This window comes from Callospermophilus lateralis, chromosome 3, assembly GCF_048772815.1.
Source record: "Callospermophilus lateralis isolate mCalLat2 chromosome 3, mCalLat2.hap1, whole genome shotgun sequence".
In the NCBI taxonomy this organism is placed as follows: domain Eukaryota; kingdom Metazoa; phylum Chordata; class Mammalia; order Rodentia; family Sciuridae; genus Callospermophilus; species Callospermophilus lateralis.
The window spans coordinates 178755954-178771928 of NC_135307.1; the positions used below are offsets into that span (position 1 = coordinate 178755954).

The 15975-nt window shown below is 59.2% G+C and overlaps 1 protein-coding gene across 1 annotated transcript in view; it reads left to right on the forward strand.

Annotated features, from left to right (window-relative positions):
• The first annotated feature begins 1244 nt into the window (after positions 1-1244).
• Positions 1245-15975, forward strand: part of Vstm2l (V-set and transmembrane domain containing 2 like) — a 29707-nt gene continuing 14976 nt past the window's right edge. The window contains exon 1 of the mRNA XM_076849082.1: positions 1245-1365. Coding sequence (XP_076705197.1) covers positions 1245-1365 — 121 coding nt within the window. The remainder of the gene's footprint in view (positions 1366-15975) is intronic.

Genomic DNA, 15975 nt, shown 5'->3' on the forward strand with positions numbered 1-15975 from the left:
CTGGAACCAGGCGCACGAGCGCTGAGGAAGGGCAAAGGCCAGGGGCAGGGACGCCCGGCGACAGCTCTCTCCTGGGACCTTGGAGAGGCTCCTTCTCTGATTCAAAGTGCTTCCTTACCTTTTAAGAGGGACACACGCTCTCCCGTCTGTCTTTACTCAGCACCAGGAAGGAATCAGGGGATCTCTGTGGCTGCCTGCTCTTAGGAATGGGAGTACCTCCATCCCCCGACCCAGATGCACACGCACACCCCGCAGCTGGGCTCCTCAGTCCAGGGAAGGGAGCCTTACAACCCAGAAGGGGAGATCCAATTCACTGCGTAGGCGGCCCAGCACCTCTAAGCTAGAAGGGACCGCTAGCTGCGCCTCGCTCCCATTACGTAGACGTGAAAACTGAGTCCCAGAGTCCAAAACAACAGCGGCAACTATGGGGGTGGCATGTAAGCAATATTATGCTTTATCTGATTTCCAAAATCCTCCCCCGACCCCTGGAGGCAGCTCTGCTTGTCCCCATTTCTCAGATGAAGACCCTGAGGTTCATTCAGAGGTGGACATCCGGACACGCTCACACACGGAGCCAAAGGTCGCGGCAGAGCCGTCACCGGGCCTCCTGGGTCTCGGTCCTGCCTCGCCCACTGCAGCCCGGTCTGCCCCTGACCCCGGCCCCAGCGAGCTGGCAAAGTTACGGAATCCCTCTGAGCGCGCCGGCTCTGGCGGCAGAGGGGATGGTTTTTCTCCTGCTCCCGCTGGAGAGTATTTTCCTTTCTGAATCCCGTTGTGTTACGCTTTGCGGGAACCAGGTCCCCGGGGTGCGTCCTCCTCCGGATCGCGCCCCCACCCCCGCCCCCGGGCGGGGGAGCGCTGAGAGTACCGCTTTAAAAATCCCAGCCTGGGCAAAACTTTGATGATAAATCAAGCGGCAGATCCCTCCGCCGCCGCCTCCTCGGGGCGGGCGGGAGCGAGTGGGAGGAGGGGGTGCGGCGCGGCGGCGCGAGCGGAGTGGCCTTCCGCGCAAGGCAAGAGTCCCGCAGTCGGAGGCGGCCGGCTGGGCGTGCGCTCGCTACCCGCAGCCCGGGCTGGGCCAGAGCCGGGCGAGAGCCGGGACCCGGGCCGGGCCGGGCCAGCTGGCAGGGGCAGCGGCGGGAGCCGAGCAGCCAGGCCGCGCAGGGCAGGGGACAGCGGGCGCGGGCTCTAGGGCTCCTGAGCCCCGATGTGAGGCGGCGGCGCCCCCGGCCCGAGCGCGCACCATGGGGGCCCCGCTCGCCGTGGCGCTGGGCGCCCTCCACTACCTGGCACTTTTCCTGCAACTCGGCGGTGCCACGCGGCCCGCCGGCCACGCGCCCTGGGACAACCACGTCTCCGGCCACGGTGAGTTCGGTCGCCGCCCCCACGGACTTCCCCAGCAAACCCCACCCCGGGCTGCGCGCCTCCAACTTGGCCGCCCCGGGGCTGGAACCCGCGCCGGCGGTGGCGGGAGTCCCAGGGCTCCCCCTGCTGGGTCTGTGGACCCGCCCTGGCATCCTGGCCAGCCCTGCGGAGGAGGGGGCAACCGGAGCGCACCCCCACTGCCACTGTCGCGGAGAAAACGCCCCCCGACACACACACACACACACACACACACACACACACACGCGAATACACACAGCTCCACGGCCCCACAGATATTCACAGCCACGGACACGCAGCCACAGCACATCCACAACTGCCCTCCCACGGCTCCGCACGCCCGCTCCCTCCTCTCTCATAAATACTTATGCCCACTACACACATCAGGCAATGCGCCGGTGGGCGCACACCCTGCCAGCTGGCACCCGGGCACGGTGCTTGGCCACAACTCTTGCCTGTCTGCTTGGAGACACACGGGGACACACACACACACACTTGTTCATGCACTTTGCCCACCCACCCCTCTCTGCCTACCTGCCTTTCCCCTTTGAAGGCTTCCCCTCCCTCTCCATCCTACCCCTTATAGACCTAGGGGACCGGTCTTCTGAGACCTGCTAGTCTGAGGGCAGCCTCCCCCTTCAGGTGGGTGACATCTCAGGCATGAAGCCTCCTGATAGCTCCCTGAAGACACTGGAGTAGTTAAGGTTGCTGCTTCCAGCCAGAGGCAGGGGGTGGGAGGGGAATTCCTGCTGCTTTTGTCTGTCTCTGGGGCAGCAGAAGCCCCCGGCCATTCTTCCACAAGGTGCCCCCATCCCCAGTCCTGGCCCCAGAGGTCTGAGACTGGGAGACCTCAACTCCAGCCACTGTGGGAGCTGGGAGCAAGCTGACGTCCCCAGCGCTGCTTGCTCAAGTGTCAGAAGCTCCTGCTCACCCCAGAGGAGCCCAAGTTGGCAACAGAGTTGGGCGGTCTAAGGCAGGCAGCTCTGGGGGCTCCACTGTCCCTCTGAACCAGGCTCAGGTGTAGGGGACGGCACATGGATGAACACAGAGGAGACTCTTCCTCCCCATCCCTCCCCTGCAGGGCTGCATCTCTCAAGGGGACTGGAGCACCAGTGCTAGGCACTGTGTGCCCGGGGCCGGGGCAGGTCTGCACAGAGGTCAGAGAGCCGAGTGGTCTCCTCTGATGGGGACGAGTGAAGACTGTGGCGTCGGATAGATAACCAGGGAGGGCCTTTCTGGGACATGACGCATGAATGGGATTGCTCCAGGGGGAGGGGTTTCCAAAGCCATTCTCAGGGTCTCTGCTTTGGGGAGACCAGGACCCCCCACACCCTCCTGCTTCTCCATGTTAGATGGAATTTGCTCTGTATTGTTCATGCCCGCTTCATACCCCTTACCTTTTGCTACTGATCTGGGTGGAGTCCCGGTAAACAGGGAAAGGTTATTTTGATCTCCACTTAGAGACGGGAAAACCGAGGCTCAGAGAGGTGAGGGGAATTGCCCAAGGTCACACAGTGAGAGAGTGGTTGAGTCAGGACAGGCCCCAGGGTCTGTCAAGCGGAGAGGATGCTTTCTTCAGGACATTCATCTCCCTGTCAGGTTCCCTTCCGTTGACGGGGAACTGGGAATTCCTTCCTCCCCTCCCCTCCTTGCTTGCTCAGTTCCTTGGCACAGTTGGAACTTCTGCTAGGAGGGTTTTCCAAGGAAGGACTTCCCTGAATTTGCAGTCCCAGGAGACATGAGCCCTGGAGCTCCTAGGTTCATGGTCATCTTGTCTTTGGGGCACCAGACTCATGGGTCTTTCATTCCCAAGGAAGCAGGCTCTGCCCTTTGTGTGACAGGCTCTGCCTGCCCCCTGGTGCCATGTATGGTGAGGGGGCACAGCTCTGCCCCCTAACTGCAATCTCCCATCGGCATCCTGCGCAGTCCGGCGGAAGCAGGGGACGGGCTCCATGGAGAGGGCTGGAACCTGGCTTCTCTCCGGGCCCCATGTGCATCTCTGGGCAAGTGAGTGGCCGGCTGGAAACTCCCCCTCTGTCCCTCAAGAAATGAGGAGGCCAGGCGGCTCTGCAGGAGCCAGGCTGCCTTCCCCCGACATGGCCAGGTTCAAAGTCACCAAGTAGTGGCTGCCGAGGAGCCCTCACAGCTACCCCTGTGCCGGGCCAAGCACCCGCCGCCACAGGAAGGGTCTGGAGCCACTCACTTAATCACAAAAAGAAACTGTTATTAATGATAGTGAGACGCAGCGAATAAGTGGGTCATGTCTAATAAGCCATTTGTGTTCAGGAGGAGAATACCAATTTGATAAAAGCTGTGTGTGCTGAAAAAGCTCCGAAATTGCTGTTTAGCAGATTGGAGCCTGATCGTTTCATTATTCCTGGGCTCCATGTGTCCTCAGCTGATTCGGGAAATGTGGTCGGGTCGGGAAAGGTGTCTCTCTGGGGTTGGGGTGGGGGCTGGAAGCAGGGACTCCTGGAGAGGAGCTCACGGACCCCACCGCTAGGTCGGCTGCTCAGTGCCCCAACTCCACCTGAGCCCAGCCCAGGTGCCAGGCAGATGCCTTCCGCCGCCTGCCCTGGGGCTTGTCACGGGGAGAGCCTGCAGTCAGGCGGGTCAGCAAGGATATCTGTTTTGCTTCCCGGCTCCCTCCTACCTCCACCCAACCCCCTTCAAAGAGGGCTGTGTAAAGGCCGGAGGAACGAGGGGGGTGTGGTCCTCAAGGTGTCGACTTGGGAGGCGCAGTAGTGATGGTCAGGGGCTGCACCTAGTAGGTGCTCAGGAAATGGCAGCTGTTTTGATTTTCCGTATCAGAAAGGGATAGCTCATTGCCAAGAGCACAGCAGGGGTGGGAGGAAAGGGAGCTCGCATTTGTCACTATGTGCCAGGTGCCACCGAGCTCCTGGCCAGCGTGGACTCAGTCGGGCTGCAGTCGTGCCTGGAGGACAGTGGACACAGGGGGAAACTGAGGCTGGTGGAGGGTCACTGATTTGTCCAAGGTCACAGAGTCTGTATGGAGAGCGGGAGAGCCGTGTCAGAGGGAAGGTGACTGGTGGTTCCGGACCTGCCTTCTCCAGGACAGCCTGGAGGCAGGTTGGCCCAGACCCGTGACAAACTTCTTCCCGGCACAGCCCTAATCCAAGCACACCCCCCACAGCTCCCGGGGGAACTGTCAAAGCGGCAGTTTTCACCAAGAAGCAACAGCAGCTCAGAAAGGTGACAGATCTTGCTGAGGCCACGTGCACCTTAAAGACAGGCTGCCGGCCTGGACTCCTTGTCTAGTGTGTCTTCCAGATTTTATCCAGGGCAGGTGTCCACGAGGTGGGTTTCATTTCTTTCTTTCTTTTTAAAAAACGTTTTCTTTTTTATGTTGTTTGTTTTGATTTTTTGGTACTGGGGATTGAAACCAGGGGTGCTTTACTGCTGAGTTATATTCCCAGCTCTTTCTATTTTTCATTTTGAGACAGGGTTTTACTAAGTTGCTGAGGCTGGCCTTGAACTTGCTGTCCTCCTGCCTCAGCCTCCCAAGTCACTGGGATTACAAGGCAGGTCTTTGTGCGGATCTCTGCAGACCCTTAGAAACCCCCAGGGAGTTTGTTACAATGGTGATCCCCCGCAAGGCCAGTGTCAAAAGGGTTATTGACGGGACGTTGGAATTTGCATTTTAATAAGCTCCAGCCTGATTAGGAAGCCCTGCCTTAAGTCTCACCCATACCTATTGGGAGGTGGAGGGGTGCGATCCTCTGGTGCTAGGGACTTTGCTGTCACCGGGAGAAGTGGTCCAGTCGGAGTAGGTGTATGGATCCCGAGAGGAGGCCCGGGAAGCCTCCCCCTGCAGCAGCCCCCCCCCCCCCCACTGCCACCTCCCATCCCATCACACACACGCGTGTGCACACACTCACACACACACACCCAGGCCAGCACCTTCAATTATTAATGCACCCAGTGCAGACAAAGGTCCTGGCGAGGCCTGGCGCTTCGTCCATTGAGTGATTCACCGGCCTGAGGTTCTCTGTGGCCAGGAGGGAGCAGCGGGATGCTGGGGGAGGAGGGGGCCCGGGCCATTTGGCAAGCAGCCTGTGTGCTGAAAAATGACCCTGGCTTCCTTGCGTTCCTCACCGAACTGTTGGTGTCTCGCCATCAATAAGCTGGCTAGTTTGGTGGCTGGAAGATGGAGAAAATTGAGTCCTGTCTTCCAGAGTTATGATGTTAAAAATGTGTTCGTCTCCGTCCCGGGCGTTGGTGATTATTCTATCAATTACTCCCGTAAACACGGTGCCTGGGGCTGCGCGTTTCCAGGCCTCCTGTGGGGAACCGGCCCTCACCAGCAGTCTCCCCAGGTCCTTCACACAAATTGGTTCTGACACGGTGCCCATCAGCAGCTCCCGGGGCCTCTTTCTAAACAGGGCCAGCTGCAGGTGGTCAGCAGGGCACAAGGAACTCTGTTTCTTGATATGGGGACAAGCAAGGATGGCGGGGGGCAGAGTTCCCCATGGCCGACGAGCAGGGAGGGCAAAGGGAGCCTGTAATGGTCCCTGCTGGCCCACAGCCTCTGGGGTAGGAGATAGAACACCCGAATCATGGAGGCCCCTCAGGGTCCTGAGATGGGAGGCCTGAGGCCTAGGGCACGGGGAATTTACCCAGAATCTCCTGGGCGGTTCTGCTTGGCATTGGGGGTCACCTTATCCACCCCGTGCAAATGGAGATTCAGTGCTCGGTTGGGAGCACATGTCGGTTGAGGGTCCTGCCAGTGCTTAATGGCTCAAGAACCCTGAACAGAGAGGACAGTCCCAGGCCCAGTGTATAGATGAAGAAAATGGACTCAAGGTCACACACCTGACAAGTGCTGGGGTGCGATATGAACCCAGGAGTCTTGCTGTAGGCCCTGCGTTCATAATGCTGTTCAGTGTAAAAAAGAAGAGGGAGAGGCCTGGTCATGGTGGGAGATGAGGCTGGGCCTCAAGACCTGGCCCTGTGGCGGAAGAAGCTTAGTGACCTCTGTGGTCCTCGCCTGGACGCTGGGCAGCAATGGAAGTGGCAGCCCACATAGCCCTCTGCCACAACAGCCCTCTACTTCCCAAGCTGGAAGGAGAAGACGTGCGTATGCGAAGAGCGGCAGAAAGGAGCAGACGGGTGGTCAGAAAGGAGCCTTTGGGACTTAGGAACAAGCCAGCAGCTGACAGGGCCAGGAGTCAAGGGGCTGAGCTCCAGAGGGAGTTTGGAGCCAACTGGGCAGCCAAAGTCAGAGTAGCCTAAGTCCTGGGGAACCAGCACAATGCCCAGCAAGGGTGGTGGCAGGAAATAAATGAGCGGATGTCGAGGGTCTGAAGGGTGAATTCTGAAACTTCTGCTGATTCCAAGTTCATGCATCTTTAAACTCTCAAGTAATTTTAATTTCATAAGGAATCCCTGTTTATAGTGAAACGCCACGCAGTCAGAACCTCTCCCAGGCTGCTGGCTGCAGCGAGGACTTCCTGTGATGAGTAGGGCTGACTCCATCTGACCTTGGGGGGGGACCCAGGGCCCAGCCCCTGGGGTGCATGTGAAATGCCTCAATCATAGGGCTAAGGTGGCCAAGCATTGTGCCCTCGTTCCCCGACCCTGAGGAGACTCTTCCATTAGGAGAAGGGACGGTGGTCTCACTGGGAGAGGAAATCTACCCCGCGGCCTGTTTGGTGACTGTGGAATTCACAGCCCACCCCAGGGGGTCCCTCTGGTACCCAGTGCTGCAGAGAAGTCAGGTGGGGTGAGGAGGTCCTGCAGGGCCCCCTCCCACGCCTCTCCTTCTCAAAGCCGTCACGGAGGTCTCTGGGCCTCAGCTCCACACCTCCCCCACCCCAGTTAAAATCCTTCGTCAAGATCCTCAGCAAGACCGGGCCCTACCTGAGAGATGATCTTAGGCAGAAGCCAGACAGACCTCTTACGTCTAATAGTTAGGCATTTATTTTATTGGGGTTGGAAAAATATAACCAGCCCATCAAAACTGATTTCATAGATGTGATTGCTTAGGATGAGTCTAACGGGGTATTAGAAACTAGTGGGGTTTGTTTATAGGAAAACATTAAGAACATGATAGCGCAGGTGGTACCTAGCATGTCCAAGGGGGGTCCACAAGTAAATGACGGGACTTGGGGGGCACGTTAGTCCATAGGCCACGCCTTCCCCCCTCATTCCCCATGTGCTGCATCCTGGGAACGCTGGCCTAGTGAGAACTGTTGCGGTGTTTGGAAGCTCAGTCATTCATTCACTCATTCATTCAACAGATACCAGTTGAGCACCTGCCCGTCTGGGAACACTATCAGTGAAGGAGCGAGATAAGGCTTTTGCTGTCTTGAGTTCTCAGTCTAGTGGGGGAGACAGACAACTAAACCCATAGGAATATCAAAAGTATGAATTGTGGCTGGGCCCAGTGGCACATATCTGTAATCCCAGTGGCTCGGGAAGCTGAGGCAGGAGGATCGAGAGTTCAAAGCCAGCCGCAGCAACTTAGCAAGGCCCTAAGCAACTCAGCGAGACCCCGTCTCTAAATAAAATATCATAAAGGGCTGGGGATGTGGCTCAGTGTTTAAGTGCCCCTGGGTTCAATCCTTGATATATATATTATGAATTGTGGCAAGATTTAAGAAGCAGGGGTGAGTGACAGTTAACTCTTAGAAGGGCATTGGCCTCTGGAGCTGAGGGTGCCGGGCCGTGAGCTCTTCATCACAGAAGCTGTGGAGCTGGCCCCAGGCAGCTGTGAGCCAGAGCTGCTGTAGAGGGAGGGCTCTCTGTCTTATCCTAAAGGAGCAAAGGCCGGTGAGGTGGGCAGAGAAGCCAGGGCACAGTCGGGGGTGAGTCACGTCCCACAGGGATTTAGGGGTTGTGCTGGCTCAAGGGCCCAGGTGGGCGGAGCCCCCAGCAGTGAGGATGCCACCCTCAGGGGACCTGGCCAGATGGGGCCTTCTGTCTCCAGTGGCTCCTGTCCGCCGTTGCTCCAGCTCTGAGGGCACAAGGCTCCTTCCACCCTTGCTGGGTGACACAGCAGGTCCCCACCTCTCTCAGGGCCTTGAACCCTCTGGAATTCTTCCCTTGGTGTCCTCCTAAGCCCCGCCTTCTGCCCTGCTGTCTGGAGTGTGACCGAGGGTGGAGTCCCTCCCTGGCACATGGGCCCGCCTCCTCCCCTCCCCTCCCTCCTCCCCTAACCACATCCGGCGCTGAGGAGGGCGCTCCCATTTCACAGGCGAGGACTCAGGACTCGGAGACGCTCACCCGAGGACACACAGATATTGAGTGGCAGAGCCAGGCCCGAGCCCAGCTTGTGGGACCGCGAGCCAGAGTGCCCGACCCGTCATCTGTCCTGCTCAAGGCTGCCAAAGCGCGGTGGGCAGGTGCGCTCCCGAGCCCTGGCTGCCGCGGGTCCTCGGGTCCTCGCAGAGGCGGTGCGGGACACAGGGAGAGTCTCCAAGAGTCTGGGCCCTGGGGCTGAAGTCCAGGCCCTGTCTGTGGGGAGTGGGGACCCTGGGCGAGCTGGCACCTGCGTGTCCCTGACCGGGTGTTCTAGCAGTGGGCGGGTGTCTGGTCCCAGGGCGTGTCCAGAGTCTGGGTGCCTGACTGTGTGTGGCAGCTGGGAGGGTGGGGGGTCACTTGGCCTCCCAGCCTGAGGGACTGAGCAGGTGCCCTCTGCCTTGCGGCCTTTGCTTCTGTGCCAGCCTCCTCTCCCTTCCACGCTGGGGCCCTTGGGAGGCCAGGGGAGCCCTGGGAGCTCCTGGAAGGCCAGAGCTGGAGCCGTGGAGAGCCAGTGGCCAAGGGCGGGCAGTGCCCCCACGGGCAGGGCATGTGCCTGCTGCCTATCCGAGTCCTTGTCCCCCGGCCGCTTTCCTCGGAGTCTCCCTCCAGATCCTCTCCTCCTCTGGTCCCTATCCCTCTGTCTTGGCCCCTCCCCTGTTCCGCTGTACCCCCTCTCACGCCCGCCTGCTTCTCTGTTTACACACTCACACTCACGCCCCTTTCAGGCACATCTGGGATTATGCAAAAGTATATTCCATACATCAAAATGACACCCCCACCGGGCAGGCATTCAATAAGTGTCAGCCAGGCCGTGAAGGAGTGGCCGAGCGGCAGAGCTGGAAGACCTGAAGCTTCCAGGGGTCACCATCCTCTGAGAAGCTGATGCAAGCAACTGGTCACATGGTGCCTTTGTGCCCATAGTTTCCAAGGGCCCCAAAGCCTCCCTCTGGTCACCAGGGGAAGCAGCCTTCCTTTCCCCAGGGAGGAAACTGAAGCCCAGAGAGGTGCCAGGTCTGGCCTTTGGACATGGGCGGGTCTGTGGCAGAAAGGGACTAGGAGTCCTTGCCCTCCTCGGGGACAGTCTCGGGGACAGAGCTTCATTCATTTCCCCGGCAAGTCTCGCAGGGGCCTGGAGATACTGGAGAACAGAGACAAGCTCAAGGACGGGGCTCAGCACTGAGCCATTCGGAGGGGGTCTCCAGAGGGTGGTGGTCACTGGGTGTCCTGGGGCAGTCAGGGAGGACTTCCTAGGGGAGGCAGACTCCTGGAGGCTTGTTTCCAGGGACAGCCAGGACTGGGAGAGGCGCCTCACCTAGCTGCTGGGTCTGACGGGGGCTTCACCTGGAGTCCTGCGTGCTCATTGGAAAGGCAGGTTGTAGCCGGAGCTTGGAGAGCAGGGTTTGGTCTTGATCCACTGGGCAGAGGCCACCTGGGAGCCTTCTGTGTGGGGAGGCTGGTGGAGAGGCGGGAGGAGAGGCTGCCTGCTGGGAAGTCCGGGAGGTTGGTTGGAGCCTCGCTGAGTCTGTGGGCTCCTGGGATGCGTGGGCCGGCAGAGTCCAGGATGGTGGAGATGTGGGCTGGGAGGGGGTGGGGGTTGTGTGTGTGCGCACGCGTGTGCGAGCAGGCGTGTGCATGTGCGAGCAGGCTGGCCTCCTTGCAGTCCTTGGCCACACGGTCCTTCCCGGCCGCAGGCCTCCCCATGCTCTTTCCTGGCCTGGTGCGCTCCCTGACGTCCCCCGGCGGGGCCCAGGACCCTGTGGGTGCCTCCCAGCCGGCCCCTGGACACCCATTCCCTCCACAGCAGGAGAGGAGGCTCAGGGGCTGTGGTGGCCTGGAGCCCAGGGTCTGCCTCCCTTAGCCTGGCACGTTAAGGGTGTCTCCCGGGCTTGGGGGGCCCTGGACTGAAGCCCCTTTTCTGGGATCCCCAGGCTGGGTTCCCGGCTGAGGCAGGAGGGCTGCGAGCAGACGGCAGGGTGTCTGTTTTGCTTTGCGAGGTTTTAAAAAAATCATTTCCGGCCTTGGAGGCAGCAGCAATTACTGCCGGCTCACTGGGGAGCTGTTTGCCGCCTGTCATCGGCCCAGGGAAAGGGTCCCTAATGGAGGCCCCGCGGCCAGAGCGCAAGGTAGTGGAAATAGCGCTCAAAACAAAGCCACACTAATGGTCTCCTAGCAGGCAGGCCCAGCAGAGCGGGGAGGGCTGAGGCCAACGGAAGCCTCCAGGGCAGGGCAGGATTGGCCAGGCAGCTGCCTTATGTCCCCCAAGGTTCCCGCAGTGGTCACTGGACTCCAGCCGAGGCTTCCCCCCAGATCTGCTGCTTTCTGGCTCTCTGCCTCTGGGCATGTTAAAGCCCCTCCCTGCAGAGGGAACACTGTAAGTGCAAAGGTCCTGGGGTGGGGGTGGGACACACCCCCTGAGCTTGAGGTTCCCTGGTGCTAGACTAGTCTTTGTGTTTAAAAAGTCTAGGCCCAGGTCAGGCTTCTCAGCATGAAAAAGGGGGGCTGGAGCTTGGAGAGGGAGGAGCTAGAGCAGGTCCACCCTGAAAACGCAGGTGGTCATCTCCAGCATGGTAATGCCTCTGGGAGGCCCTGGGCCTGGTATTTACAGGCACATGTGCCCATCGGCTCCTCACAATGCCCACTTTACAGATGAGGAAACCGAGGCTGGGAGGAAGTGTCATGGGGCTCAGATCCAGGTCAGCCCAACTCCAGAGCCCATCCCTTCAGGATGCCAACTTGGGTTTCCCAACACAGCGGGCAGGGCTGGCAGGGGCTGGGAGTGGGGCAGGCACTGGGGCCTGATGGGGACCAGGTCTGACCCAGGCCAGGTCCTGTGGGGCCACAGCCAGCTGGACACCCCAGAACCCCTGCCGGAAGCATCCCAGGCTCTCCTAGCCTCTCCCGTCTGCTGCTGGCCCCTGCACCCCGTTTCCCATGCACCCTCTTGCCTTCTGCCCCTTCCGGTGCCTGGCCCTCCCTGGGCCTCCCTGGCCCTCCCTGGCCCTCCCTGGCCCTCCCTGGGCCTCCCTGGCCTCCCTGGGCCTCCCTGGCCTCCCTGGCCTCTCCCGCCTCCCACTCTCCTGCTCTCCTGCTCTCCTGGCTCTGGGAAGTGTCTCAGGATCCGGGGCCACCTGCACCCTGGGCTGGAGTGCCGGCCTGGGCACCCCACTCGCCCCTCCCCCGGGCCTCCCTCAGGGATGGTGCCCGCCAGGGTTGGGGTCGGTCGAGGAGTCCCAGCCTCAGCCGCCCGCGGCCTCCCGCCGCCCCCTGGCGCTCCGGCCTGGACAGGTGGGAAGAGGTGGCGGGAGTCCCTCCGGGGACCTGCTCGGCTCCAGGATCCTGCAGGTGCCAGGACATTGTCACTCTCCCTAAGTCTCCCCAGGGTCGTGGTTCCACCGCGGTCTCCTCGGTCTGAGCTGTGGCCGCCCGCCCCGCCGCCCGCGCTGCCCTCCAGGGCCAGGGCCGCCTGGCGGGTCCCCGCGGCTCCGCTCCTTCCCGGGGCTCAGCGTCGTCACCGGTGAGAAGCAGAGACCCCGAGCTGCCCCTTCTCGGCTGCCGGGGGTCGGGGAGGGGTCTTCTGCTGCATTAAAAAAAAAAAATCCCTCGACAAAAATCCACGCAGCGCCGCCCCGAGCCGCCCCGGGGAGAGCCACCGAGCGGGGCCAAGCGGGCTCTGCAGGACAGCGGGGAGGTGGCGGGGCCAGCGGGCTCTGCAGGACAGTGGGGGAGGTGGCCAGGGCTGGCCGGGCTCTGCAGGACAGCGGGGAGGTGGCCAGGGCCGGCCGGGCGGCTGCAGGGGCGGGGGCTGCTGCTAGGGTGGAAATGTTGGGGACTAGATGAAGAGGGTCGTTGTCCCTGACTGTTCCCTTTGAAATGGTTGATTTTAAGTTTGGTAAATTTCAATAAATTAAAAGTCAATCGAGGACACTCGCTGCACCACCACAGCCTGTGCCCGCAGCCCCGGGGGGCATTACCACGCGGACCCCCCCCACAGCGAGACTTGGGGGCCGGGCAACCCTTACCCCATCTCCCAGGTGAGGACACCGAGGCTCAGCATCAACAGCCCGTAGCACCCAGTTACGTCCTCAGAAACGCTCTGTCTTTTGGTTTGTCCTGGGCAGGCACCGGCCAGGGCTGGCAGGGTCCCCGCCTGGGGATCCTGCTTTGTGTGGCTGGGACTCAGCCCCCAGCGGGCTCCACCAGGTAACAGTGGGGTCTTGTGACCTCCTGTGTCCTGCTCACTGCAACAGCCTCTCCACCTGTATTGGTTCGTTTATTTCTTTTTCTTTTTCTTTTTTTAAGTGTGGATAAATCCCTATTTTTATTCATGTGTTTATTTGCGGTGCTGAGCTTGAACCCAGTGTCTCACACTGATAGGCAAGTGCTCTACCCCGAGCCACAACCTCAGCCCCTGCATTAGTTCATTCAGTCCTCTCACCCAAGCTCAGAGATGTGAAGTAGCTCACACAAAGCCACACAGCAAGTCTGGGGAGAGTGGTAGCTTGTGTCCTCACCTGCGCAGCCTGGGCTCCCCTTCCCCAGCCTCTTGCCTTCCTCCTGGTCCCTTTTCCTGTTCACAGATGGGGATGTGTGTTGGGGGTCGTGGGGTACGCTTCTGAGGAGCAGGAGGCTGCAGAGAGGCACAGGGCCCTGGACTGGAGGGACAGGAAGCCCTCACCTGGTCTGTTGGCCTACGCAGGAGAGCAAACAGCTCCCCCCAGGGGCAGCCTTTCTTTGATGTATCCCAGTTCGTTCAAAATTCATGAATTCTGTCTTCTGCTCCATAATATTTCCACATTTGTTCTAATACACACACAGCCTTCTTTCTCCATTTTTCTGGAGTGAAGCCTGATTTCTCTAGAAGTGACTTCCGTGAGCCAGGCATAGTGGTGCCCGCCTGTAATCCCAGCAACTTGGGAGGCTGAGGCAGGAGGATCACAAGTTGGAGGCCAATCTCAGCAACGTCGTGAGACCCTGTCTCAAAATAAAAAACCAAAAAGGGCTAGGGATGTAGCTCATGGTAAAGTGGTCCTGTGTTTGATCCCCAGGGCCAAAAAAAAAAAAAAGTGGGGTCCTTGGTTTGACCATTCAGACTGCAGAGGAGGGGGGTCTGGCCCCACTTCACTTCTGAGGTATCCATTTGAGCTGCTCTGTTCCTTCATGGAGGCTTGGCCTCACCCGTGCAGGTTAGGGGCACTAAGGGGACACAGACAAGAAGGGTCAGCAGGACTCAGGAGGCCTCTGGGTGTCTGGTCCAGAGTGGGCGGGGCCTTGGAGGTGGGAACTGGGGATGCATGGTGGTGGGGCTGGTGGCCAGGGGTGGCCAGGCTGGGAGGGTGATGGGAGCCGGCTGGCGTCCACACATCAACAGGACCTGCATCCCAGGCCCCTTTGGATCAAAAAGAAAGTCTCTGCTCGGGGCTGGCTCTGAACCTAACACCGCATCTTTGCCAATAGCCCTTGTTAATGGGAAAAGTTGAGGTGGAGGCCCAGGGCCTCCGCGGGCCTCCTTCCCTGGCTGGGATTCACGAATGCCGTTTGGTTGTCATAGTGTTGATTTTTACAGTCGCCCTCTGTTTATGGCAAGTGATGCTGATTTTCGGTTTATGGCCGTAATAAAAGCCTCCTTTTCAGCTGAATTTATTTAAGTAAAAAGGGAAAGATGCTTTGAAAATAAATATTAAGCAAATACTAGTGCAGGTGGTCTAGGGAGCCTGTGGAACCGGTGGAGGTGGTCCCCAGAGGCTGGTTTAGGAAGCCCTCTCTCCGGCACCCTTTCCTCTTCTGTCTCCCCACCATCAAGCCCAGCCAGCCTCCAAGGTGTTCCCTCCTCCCAGAGCCTTCCCGACTGGGCAAGGGCGGGGACACCTTGGGGAGCCTGGGGGAGGGGAGGTCCCGGGGTTAAGCCTTCACTACTTGCAGCAGGGGGGCCCAGCTCCTGTTGCAGGCCGGGCTTCCTCCTGCCAGGGCACACGGAGGTTCCTCAAGCGTTTTTCCAAACGACTTCCTCTTCAACAGGAAGAGAGCTGCTGGGTGTGGTTGGTGCGTCCCTGTGATCCTAGTGACTCCGGAAGTAGGCCGAGGCAGGAGGATTGCAAGTTTTGAGGCCACCCTCAGCAACTCAGCAGGATCCTGTCTCAAAAATGGGGAGCGGCACTTGGGATGTGGCTCAGTGATCATGAGCCCTAGGTTCAGTCCCCAGAACCAGAAAAAGAGGGACGCTCTAGCTTCTCCACGTTGGCCTGCCCATCTCAAGTCCCAACACCTTCCTGAGCTCCCCCATCTTGGCTCTGGCTGAGTGCCAGAGTGGCCACCGAGGGAAGTCCGGCACAGCCAGGGCCCGCAGGCTTTGCATGCCCAGCCTGGGAGACTGACCGTGACCCCGAGAGCCAGCAGTTTCCCAGCTGGGCCCAAGTGAGGGGTTTCCAGAGGCCCCTAGGCAGCCCAGAGAGGGGAAATGGGGTCCTTCCCCGTCCGGCCGCTGGACCTGCTCCCTGTGTTCACTGAGCACCTACTATGTACCTGGCATTGTTTCAGCTGTAAACAGACCCAAGTCCACAGTCCTTAAGGAGCGGGCGCTTAAGGACAGACAGAAATGAGATAAATAAGCACAACAGAGCAGGTGGGTGTGAAGGGTAAGAAAAACACAGGTCAGGGCAAAGGGAACAGAAAGTGGGCACAGGGAGGACCTCGCCAGGAGGACGTGTTTGAACACAGGCTTAAGGGAAGTGCAGAGAGTGGGGGGGGGGGGTCCAAACACAAGTCAGGAAACTGTTACATTGTTGTATGGAAACCCCACTTCTGGCCCAGGGGAGCCCCTGGGGCCTTTTTAAAAGTAGTGCTAAAATGGGCTTATTTCGCTTCACATGATGTTCTCCAGCTCCATCCATTTACCAGCAAATGCCATGACTTCATTCTTCTTTAAGGCTGAGTAATATTCCATCATATATATATATCTCACATTTAAAAAAATATTTTTTTAGTTGTAGATGGACACATATCTTTATTTATTTTTATGTGGTGCTGAGGATTGAACCCAGTGTCTCACACATGCGAGGCAGGGGCTCTACCACTGAGCTACAGCCCCAGTCCTATATCACATTTTTTTAATCCATTCAAAATAAGCCAATCCCAGGGGCTGGGGATGTGGCTGAAGCGGTGGCGCGCTCGCCTGGCATGTGTGGGGTGCTGGGTTCGATGCTCAGCACCACATAAAATAAAATAAAGATGTTGTAAAAAAAAAATAAGCCAATCCCCAAAAGCCAAATGTTTTCTCTGATATGTGGATGCTAATTCACAATAAGGGGGAGGGTCTCGGGAAGAAGGAGTCAC